Genomic DNA, 10554 nt, shown 5'->3' with positions numbered 1-10554 from the left:
TTAGTGTTGTTAGGGGTAGTGTTAGGGTAGTTAGGGTTAGTGTTAAGGGGAGTGTTAGGGTGGTCAGAGTTAGTGTTGTTAGGGTTAGTGTTAGGTTGTTAAGCTTATGTTAGGGTTAGCGTTATGGTTAATGTTAGGCTCTTTAGGGTTAGTTTTAACGTGATTAGGGTGCCCTAACCCTTTGGTTTCTGGGAACCCCTGACAGAATGTTTATTTTTATACAACATTCCACTGACCGAAATGTTGCCCATCTTTCTCTAAGTAGCCTTCATTTGAGGCACAGAAAGTGAAGATTCTTGAGCAATCTTTGCTTGGAGTGTGTGTCCTGCCACATCCCCATCCCAATCTCTGCCCTTTGAGTGGGGGAAATAGGTACAAGGGGTCCAGCACACGTCTTAATGTGTCAGGCCTGGGATGGGGCCCTGTGCCCACACAGAGGCAAGGTGTTGCCATCCTCCCCACTGGTGGGGAAACTGAGGCTGTGAGTGGGACTGTCTTGTATTACAGAGGCAGAAACTGGGGCAGGGAGGTGGAGGAAGCAGGGGCAGGTATCTTTTTCACTGTTTTTTAGTCTTTTAAGATTCCCAATTTTCGAATCATTCACTTGCTTGATTCCCGTCATTGAGTACAGGTAGAAATTAAATAATTCCTCTGGAGTCAAACACAACAGAAAATATACAGGAACACAAAGGAGGGTTAATAGCGACTGCAGCCTGGAAGGGCAGTTAGTTGTATTGTAGGGAGGGGGTGAGAAAGGGGGGTGGGAAGTATGAGCTACATGCCTGCCAACAGGCCCATCCCCCAGAACTTAGTCTTTCCTTTTCCAAACAACTGTAATAGCTAATATTTCGTGCATTTTATTCTTTCTGAATAAATAATTGCACATTTGAGGGGTGGGCCCTCATTTTCTGAATTATCTTATTTCACCCTTTTCCAAGGATTGAGCCTTTTTCAACAGGCCTTTGTGACACTCATCTTTTACAATGGAATAAGGGGCTTGGGGGGTGGGGGGGGGAGTTCTGGGAGGGGTGATCCCCTCAGGGCCATTTAAGTAATACAGGTCCAGAGAACCTGGGGCAGACCCGATGCAGAGAGGTAAGCTGCAGACCCCAAGTGTGGAATTTGTGCACAAATTGGCCGGCCCCTCGACTGATTACTTTAAGGGACCAAGAGCCCTGACCACCTGTGGGCCCACTCTGCCCTGCACCTGCAGAATTGAAGCTTATTTCTGAAATTACAATTTCCAGCCATGGTCTGATAGTTTCAGATCAATTATTTAGATGATAGAGATTAAAAGGACATGTGCTTGATTGTCCCTAATGTTCACTCTTGGGTTCAAAATTTACCTAAAGCCCTCCAGGACAAATCCATTCCCGTTCATTAAAAACAGGCTCCATTTAATTGACAATGAAAGCCATTAACCTTTGGTTTTAATGTGCCACAGAGGCAAAATCAGATCTGTTTGGGTACTAAGTACCCAGATCCTCATATAGCGAGAGAGAAGTATTTCCAGAAATAAGTTTCTTCATTCAGTTTGATATTTTGGTCTAAGTAGTAGTATGATAATTGGAAAACTTCCAGTCTTAAAACACAGATATTTTGAGAACGTGTTCAGTATTCATCTACGTATGTGAACAGGTGTGGGAGGATATCAAGTATAAAACAGCTAAAATAGAAATCTAAAATCTAATTCGGGTGTGTAATACTAAAACATAAAATTCTTCCATTGAAGCGATTACTATGTAGATGGAGATATTATACCGGGGGCTGGCAGGTCTATCATCACTTACTATCACTTAATGAATTTAACGTTGATTGTGAAATTCAGAGAGAATTCCTTAGGTGTGTCTAAACTACTCAAGAAAGGCAAAATATATGCCAATTGCTAGCGCTCTGACTGAATAAAAAAATTGGGCCTTTTAGGATATGGTGGGCCCCCTCCCCTCTTTCCATGTACAAGGCAGACTAGCTGATTAAGATTTTAAGAGTTCTCCCCCACCCCCTTTTTGGCTAAGTGGTAGGGAAGGCTAGGTCGTACTAAGTTCCATTTAGGGTTAAAGCTTATTCACCCTTGGGCTTTTGTGGGAAAAGACAGACAAAAGAAGGAAGACAGAAGACAGACTCAAGATACAGGGATTGCTGAAACATGCAGAGAAGTTTTATTTATCATGAATGTTAATTGTTATATTTAATTGTAGAACACAGTCAGAAACGTGCAGGGAAGGTATTAGTAGGGTTCAGGGTTTGGCACAACATCTAGTACACAGTAGGGTGCTTAATAAGGACTTGTCCTCTCTCTCAAATGCCAACTTTTGGTACAGTAGCTTGTTAGCCATCTTTAAAAAACTGTTCTACTACATTTTTGCCAATCTAGTATGTCATTCCATGTTTGCTTTTTCAATCATCTTTAAAGATCAGGTAGTGGGGGTCCCATCCCCCCTCCCCCCTCCCCCCCCAGACAACAGAATAGTATTCTTATTAGAAGTTCCTAAGATGGGGCAGTTCCAGCATGCAAATTGTGATGGGAGAGAGCGGGAAGAGGAAGCCATCATCTAGGGATAAAATATTCTAAAAGAAACAGATGAACAAACATGTGTCAGTTACTTTGTCCCCGACCCCAATATCCTTTGCCCCTCCCTCCCCAGCCACAGAAGCTATTTGCGAGGCCCTAGGCTAAGTTGATGGCTCTACATGTTCTCATGGAAACAGCTGCTTCCCCGCTGCATGCAGCATATGCAAGCAGAGCTGGCGTGTTGACCTGGCATCATGCATGTTTGTGTGATGGGTGTGGGGATGCAGGAAGCAAAAAAAAAAAAAAAAAAAGATTTGATAATTAATGGAAAAAACATGGATGCCATGAATTTCCCTACCCACTGGCTAATGCAAAGTGCCTTGGAGTAAAATAAATTTGATCATTTTTAAAAGGCCAGAGGCTTGCTGAGATGATTCTTAACGACCTGTCGCAAGGTGCCAAGAATGCACCGCATTCTTCATACGTGGAAGAGTGGTGCGACACTGCGTAATTTTAATAGAGGGAATTTTAATTTTTTCCACAGAGGTCTGAAATTTTAAAATCAGACCAACCACTGGGCAGAATTTAGTAGACAGTTTTAATAATAAGTAGCTGGTTCAAATAGAAAGCTGGGGGGAAACAGGAACCATTCGGAAAAACACCAATTCTCAAAATCCTAAACTGACTGTCTAAAACTGAAATCTATAACTTTCCCCCAGCTGGATCTAATTATACTTTAAGCATGGCCCAAAAAACTGTTTTGCACTTCGCTTGCTCTAAAATGTTAAGAAATTGTTTACATGTTATTTGCAAATGTATGACAATATGGCTGATGGCCCTGAAATGATTTTTATTTTCTTCCCTGTCTCTGGCCTCAGTTTCCCAGTATGATCTTCCTGTTTGTTTTGTTAAAAAATTTTTCTGTTTTTGAATGTGCCTACCCTTCGCTGTTGCTCCTTGCAGCCTGTGGGTCCTCTTCGCCGCCCCTTTTAAAGAGAGATTGAAAGCTCACCTAATCTGCAAGGCACCGCAATTTCACACACCCCACACAGCCTCTCTACATTCCTAGACAATCAGCCAAGAGCAAATGCAACAATTCACGTGCTATCCTCCCGTTGTTAATTGTTAGGTAGCCTTCCCTGGCTAAATTGGAATGTCTACGGAGACTGCAGGCCGTAGGGGGAAGAATTCCACACCTTTGCTGCAGCACTAACACAGCCCTCTGGAGACTCTGGTCCATACAGGAGGGACAGTTAATTATTTTCTTGTGCTTTAACTGAATGTACATGCATTAGGGAGCCAAAGCAGTGATTTATATCACAATTCTTTTGAGAATATGGCAGCACATAAGGCTCTAATTCTCCTAGGTCAGAATCTTCACAATGTTGCGTCTCAGCACACACAGGCATAAGTGACTTTGCCCATGATTTCTTGGTACAAAATTAAGGACCTCCCATCTTGCAGTAGGGGAAACTAATTAGAAAATGTTTTAATTTATAAATAATTGTCCACCATAAATTGTCACAAATTAAAACTATGTCTGGACTGTGATGCAGCAAAAAAAAAAAAAAAATTAAAGGAAAAAAATCCCCCCCATTGCCACCCGAACCCCCTTCCAACAAACAAAAAAATCCAAACCCAATATTCATAAATAGTGGGAACTCCTCCTTGAAGGCTGAAGGGCATAATAGCTTAACTCTTAATTTCATATTTGATTAGCTTAGCTCAATCAACGTGAATGACGTTTTTGTTTTTTACTCTGGCACTGTATGTGAGGAAAAAGAGCTTCAAGTTAGGAAAACCATATTCAACTTTTAAATTTCTGAAGGTCAAATCAATATTAACTTACTCTTAAAATGTAATCAGTATGGAAGCCTCAGACACCTTATAGCTCACCCTATCCCTAACAAATGTCAGGTTCAGGAGGACACCCGCCCCCCCACCCTGCAGACCACCCTTTAGGAACAGTTGTCACCATCTCATAGGGAATTCCTAGCTAGGAAGGAAGTGGCTTTCGTTGCAATACAGCAGTGAGGAAAAAGAAAAAAGGAGCCACAGTTAGATGAGATAAAAATAAGGTCCCTAGACGCCCATGAGGAATACCCCTTATATGTTCCTTCCATAGGCTAAATTTAACATACCTATAACTACGGCCAGGCCACCCCTACAAAGGTGGCACACTTAGGAATGTCACTTCCTCTTTCCAAAAAGAAAATAAAGACAAGTTCTAGTTTAAATGCCTCATCTGCACTATAGATGGGCTCACATAAGGAGAATCCTTTCTGTAAAGATTTAAAAATTTTAGGGTAATAAAATTTAAATTATTTTAAGGATGATTTATCTTCCATCCAAATCAAGCTATCGTAAACAGTGGCTGCTGCATCCTCTTAAAAATGCTAGCCGTGTCCAGTTTTAATCAAAATATTTACGGGGGGGTACATATTCAAATTATTTTTGGTCTAATTATTTTTGCCTAACTAGACTCACGAAGAAGCACTCTTTCCCACAAACTGCAAGAGGAAAATGTATGCAAGATTTTTCTTCAAATTACAAATGTCATATCCAGAAGTCTGATTCAGTTTTTTAAATTTATTGTCAAGATGACAATCTCCATTGGCTTTATGGGGGGGGCGGGTATGCCAGGAATTAATTTCAGCCTTGGTTTCTGCGACAGGTACAGGTGATTGACTTAACAGCACCTACGGGCACCCTGGTTTATTGAGAGTCAACATAAAATCGGTAAACCGTCCCGTCTTTCTGCATATTAACCACTCTTTCTGGATTCACAGTTAAACTATTTTTAAAAATCCTAAACTAAAATGACCATTTGTATGGGTGATGTCATCCATTTCTAACCCCCGATTGGTTTGGGCTTACAAATTCTAGAATTTTCCATAAAGAGCTGCCTTCCATGCCCCGAGAGGTAATAAAATTTACCCTTGTTTCCCCAGTGGTTAGTGCACAGTAAGCAACAGCAAGCGTCTTATTTATCTATAATTGAATTAAACCATGTGCCTTGACTCAATTTCCCCTTCCGAAACCGAAGGGGATGCAACTAAGGAATAAATTTTCAGCTGGATGCAGGTTTAAGAAAGGGAAAGAGACTGCTACCCAGCTAGTTAAGTGCAAACTAGTGCCTTCAGGTGCTCGTAATCTAGCAAGATTAACCACTTCCACACCTGTGAAAACAGAGGCTCATAAACTTAATTTTTTCTGTCTGTGTTTTTTTCCGTTACACGAGAATGTCAGTCAGGCCCCTTCTGGGGTCTGGGGAGAAAAGTGAATTCCCTGATGTATTTAATGTTCTGTTTGCATTCTTTATGGCAAGGAGGACCCATATCTCGTACTTCTGATCCAAACTGTCTCGCTTTCTTCAATCTTTGTTCTCACTGCAGTATTGCCACGTTGCCCTATACCTCAATGCCCGGAAGGACTTTTCAAAGGCAAAAAAAAAAAAAAAAAAAAAAATGCCCCTCAATGCAACTAGAAGTAACTCCCTGTCTTTCCTTTATTAAATTATTTCCTTTTCATTTCTTTAGGCATAAATATTGATTTTTTAAAAAGGAAAACAATAATTTGCCCATGGGGTGATTAAAAAAAAGGGAGTAAAAAAAAAAAAAGGAATTATAAGCAAGGGCTGCCACTTCCAACTTTGTTTAATGTGAGAATATTATCGAAACCATGTTTATTGGCTTATTACAGTGAAATCTGCTATTGGGGGAGGGGGGAACCTCTGCAGTGGTCATCATGGGCTAGGCAAGGGGGTGGCCACAGCAGTGACAGCCATTTTGGAGACTCACTGCACCAAAATGTGCGAGGCTGCGGCAGAGGACCTGGCCTCAGAGAGGCTGTCACAGGGCCAAGTGCTGTTAAGTGTCCTCTGCTCTCCTGGGATAGGGAGATGTTTTACTCCAACACCGGTGCTTTAATTAATATTCTTGCACCAAAGATTGAAAGGAGGGAGGGGGGAAGCCCTAATGACTCCATGGCAGGACCTTCTAATATGTAAATTAGGAAAAATTTAAGTGAAAATTGGCTGCCCATCCCTCAAACCTACCTATCCCTATCACCTATAGGGGCCACTCCCTAAAGGTTAGTAAGGACCGTGTGGCTGTCACCTGGTGCCCTTCACAGATTTGACACTTACTCTCCATTAAACCCATTAACATGCAGGATCCTCATTTGCTTCACAATGGTGCTTTTACCAGATTCTCCAGCACCTAGAAAATGAAAGTAAGTCTCAGGTTAAGAAAGAGGCATGTCACACACTTTGGGCAGGGAAAGGACCGCTGTTTTTTGTGTTTTCCATAGAAGCAACACACAATAAACAAACAAAACATAACAAGACTCGAAATTTTCCTTGACATTTCGACGCAGAGAAAATGAAACATTCAACTCAGGGTCTACCTGCAGCAGTTCATCATCAGATTAACAAGCAAGGGTTAAAGGTTTTGCTGTTTTTGGTTTAGTTTGTTTTTGTTTGTTTGTTTGTTATTTAAAAAACAGGGGGGTGGCAAAAGTAAGGGGTAGAGAAATGACGCAATTTTGTCATCTGAGGGGCAAACAAGAGAACTGAAGTTAAAAGTATAAAACCGAATTCTTGATACATGATCATTCACTGGTAACATGTACATACACATGTATGTGGCCACATAATTCATTATTAGGCAAATGTTTCAGGGTTAAAATACTCGGGGTTCAGAAACAATGCCCCGAAACTGCAGCCTCGTCCTCGCATGCAGGGATGCAGCTCTCCCCCCTTCTGAACATTTTCAAAATGCAGATTCTTTCTGTGCAGGTTTCCCAGGCCTTGGGCTAATTAAAAATCCACCCCTGAAACCACAATATTAACATTTTATCCACTTATCCACCCTCCTTTCCTCGCAAACTGTATCTTTCTAAAGTTAAATTCCCTCTGGATACAACACGTTGCAGGGGAAAATGGAAGACCAGCAGCTAACTGTCATCTTCTCAAAAAAACCACATTTTAATGTCAAATATAGTGCTTGAGACCATATTTGCATTAATATTAGGAACTTGCAACAACAATCAGGAGTTATTACAAAGGACAAAATATTCCTGGGACCCACTGAATTTAAGAGGGTCCAAGCCCTTCCCAACTAGAAAGAATAGGAAGAAACACATGCCTCCATTTTAAATCACTTTTCATATGTTAAAAATTATATGCATATATTTGTGGGGGGGAAAACATTCCCACCAAGCTTGAGGGAGGACTGCTGCTACTCCCCCCCCCCCCCGTTTTTGCGCAACTCTCTCAATACTGTGTGAACAGTTTTTTGCCCTCCTCCTACACAAATCTGGTTTTTACCCCACTTTTTCTTTTTACTTTTAACTATATTAATTGTTTTGTTTTGATGACCAGATAGCAAGCATTCCTCCCTCGCTTGCCTTTTCTCAAGGTTGTAATCAATATCTGCAAAAGTTAAAATTAGTTCCCACAGAAACATTGATTTCAAAGCAAACATTCTACCTTAATGAGCCTAAATTAAAATATAAAAGGCACTATTAAGAGATTCCATGAAGAGAATACGTAATATTAATCAGGATCCCCAATATTCTAATTTCAGAAGTGGTAAAAATGCGCAACACTTGTCTTTTATAGGCACAAACAGATCTGTGCCTCAGTTTCCACATTTGTAAAATGTGGCTAATTCACTTAATTTTTATGCCATTATATTAAGATGGAGTAAAAAGAGGACTTAGGGCATTACTTATTATGTTTCCTCTTTTGGGGGGGCATTATTTGGTGAGAATTACCATTTTAAAATGAAAAATGTTATGTCACTGGCTTGGGATGCAGATTTCTAAGCCAGAGGCTATCAATAAATCATGATAAAAATGTAACTATTTAGACCAGAACATCTAGAAAGATTAGCCCACTGTGATGCAAGGTGTGTTCAGAGTAACAGTCTCTAAGTGGAGACTTTATAATTACTGCGCAAAAGGTGTTAGAAATTTAAGATACCATTAGCATCATGCTTGCCTTAAATTAGTATGCAAATAGTAAGATAGCATTCACAGGAAAGATTCTAGACTTTTCCAGATTTGTACTTTGAAATCAAGTTTCACGCTTATTAATATTCGCACAGCATAATTACGCCTTTAAAAGTTTTAGACAAGACCTCAATATATGTACCATTTAATAACTGAAATTGCAAATGCATAAACACCAAGAGACTTATTTTCACTTATTTTCTGCTTTTTTAAGTCTAGACCCAGGAGAACAAAGACATGACCCATCCAAAAAGAGCACACCAAACACTACCAAAGAAAAAAACAGCTTTTTACATTTTATTCCTTATAATCAAGCTGTTTTATTGAAATGTGACCACGAACTAGGTCCTAACTTCGCAAATTCACAAATTTATTCAGATAGCCAAATTACCAAGGAAATGGAAAACTTCCATTCTAATTAATGCTTATGTGTGTGTAGTTTTTTTGCTCATTTCAACAATTTATTTATGCTGTTTTTGTTTTTTCCCAAAGCAGCGCCTTAAAGAAAAAGGAAGAAAGCCTGTCTCCTCTTAGTTAACATTCTTTTTTCTTTTATTTTTTTGGTGAAAAGAGGAAAAATTGCAATTAAGAAAGAGAAGAAAAACCAAACAACCAAATGTCACTTGACAAACAACTAATTAATGTCTTTTCATCTCCTCCCACCTGGAAGAAAAGTCCTCTCCTTAGAGGGCTCTCAATCCCCCCTCCCACCTTGAAAAGGACAAAAAAAAAAAAAACACGCCATTTCCAGACCAAGAAGCCATTTACAGACAAATGTCATTTTCCAGTTTTATCTGATTTGTGAATGTCTTTGTTTTTTTGTTTTTCACAAAACACTCTCAATGTGGCCAACCAAGAGAAAAATGTATTTTTTAATGGTTTATTAAAATGAGGTGGGGGCTGCTGCTAGAGGGGGCAGCTGCTACAATTAATTCTTTTCACTGCTTTTCAAAGGTCATACTGTAAAATGACGTGTCATTTGGCTTCACTGGGCACTTTTCGCACTAACTCTATGCATTTTGGCGCGGGGAGTGGGGGGGGGGGGTCTTTATTTTATTTGATTCTCCTTCTCTTTCTTCCACTGCCCGGCCTGGCCCGGGACACGTCTGCTCCGCGCACACAGTCTGTCCTGCCCGAAACGCACCAAGTCGCGCCCAGCAGCAGCCGCCCTCCCTCCCTACCCCCCCATTCTGGCGCCACGACTCGCTCGGGCCCCCTCCCCCCCACTGCACCACCTTTACTGCTCCGATCCTTTCCGAGGGGCTGATGTCACCCTCACCCCCCCCCCAACTCTCCTCTGCCACTTCCTCGCCAAAGCCTTCCTTTGGCGAGGCCCCTTGGCCACTACGGCGCCCCCCAGCGTCACCCCCTCCTCTTCTCGCCCCTCTTTCTTCCCGGTTTCCCTCTTCCAACAAATCACACACCCCAAGGAGGCGGGTCCCCCTCCCTCTGCTCGCCACCCCATTTCCTGTCCCCGAAACCCTCTTTTTTGTCGCAGTCTCCGGAGCCCCGTGGGCCTCCCCTCCCCCTCCCAACACGCACACAAACCCCTGGCGTCGTGTAGGCCTCGAGGAAAGAGAGAGAGAGAAAAGAGCGAGGGAGAAAGCGAGAAAAAGAGAAAAAGACACACAAGAATGGGTGGGCCGGGGAGGGGGACCCGCGCCCGCGTTGCCACAGCCCCTGCCCCATTTTGAGCCCCCGCCCGGCCAAATTTGAGCCCTGGGGTCCCCCTTCCGGCCTCGCCCCCCACAGACAGAGCCCCGCGAGCAGGCTGCGGGCTCGGGAGCGCGCGCCCAAGGCGGGGGGCGGGCCCGCCGCGCGCGGCCTGCGGGGCGCCCCTCTGGGGCTCCCCGGCCGGGCCGGGCCGGGGCCGGCGCCCCCCGCCCCGCCCTTACCCAGCAGCAGCAGGCGGTGCGTGGCCCGGTAAACCTGCTTGTCCTTCTGCAGCTGTTTCTCGATCTTTTTGTTGGCCTCACGCTGCGCCTTCTCCTCGTTGCGCTGGTCTTCGGTCTTACTGTTTCCGAGGC

The 10554-nt window shown here is 42.6% G+C and overlaps 1 protein-coding gene across 8 annotated transcripts in view; it reads right to left on the bottom strand.

Moving 5' to 3' along the window:
• The window catches only part of LOC100966563 (guanine nucleotide-binding protein G(s) subunit alpha), a 56126-nt gene that overhangs the window by 10256 nt on the left and 35316 nt on the right, over positions 1 to 10554 (bottom strand). For 3 of the 8 annotated variants that reach the window (XM_003787737.2, XM_012803870.1, XM_012803872.1), the window contains 2 exons: positions 6660 to 6732; positions 3454 to 3498 (listed from right to left, as the gene is read on the bottom strand). In XM_003787737.2, the coding sequence (XP_003787785.1) occupies positions 3454 to 3498; positions 6660 to 6732 (118 nt within the window). Of the gene's footprint in view, positions 1 to 3453; positions 3499 to 6659; positions 6733 to 10422; positions 10549 to 10554 lie in introns of those variants that run through there. The other 5 variants (XM_012803873.1, XM_023511903.1, XM_023511902.1 and 2 more) reach the window with 3 other exon arrangements.

Source organism: Otolemur garnettii, unplaced genomic scaffold (assembly GCF_000181295.1).
Source record: "Otolemur garnettii isolate 467f Iridium unplaced genomic scaffold, OtoGar3 scaffold00023, whole genome shotgun sequence".
Classification (NCBI taxonomy): Eukaryota; Metazoa; Chordata; class Mammalia; order Primates; family Galagidae; genus Otolemur; species Otolemur garnettii.
The sequence above is the reverse complement of the archived record's forward strand: the minus strand, read 5'-3'. Positions and strand labels throughout refer to the sequence as shown.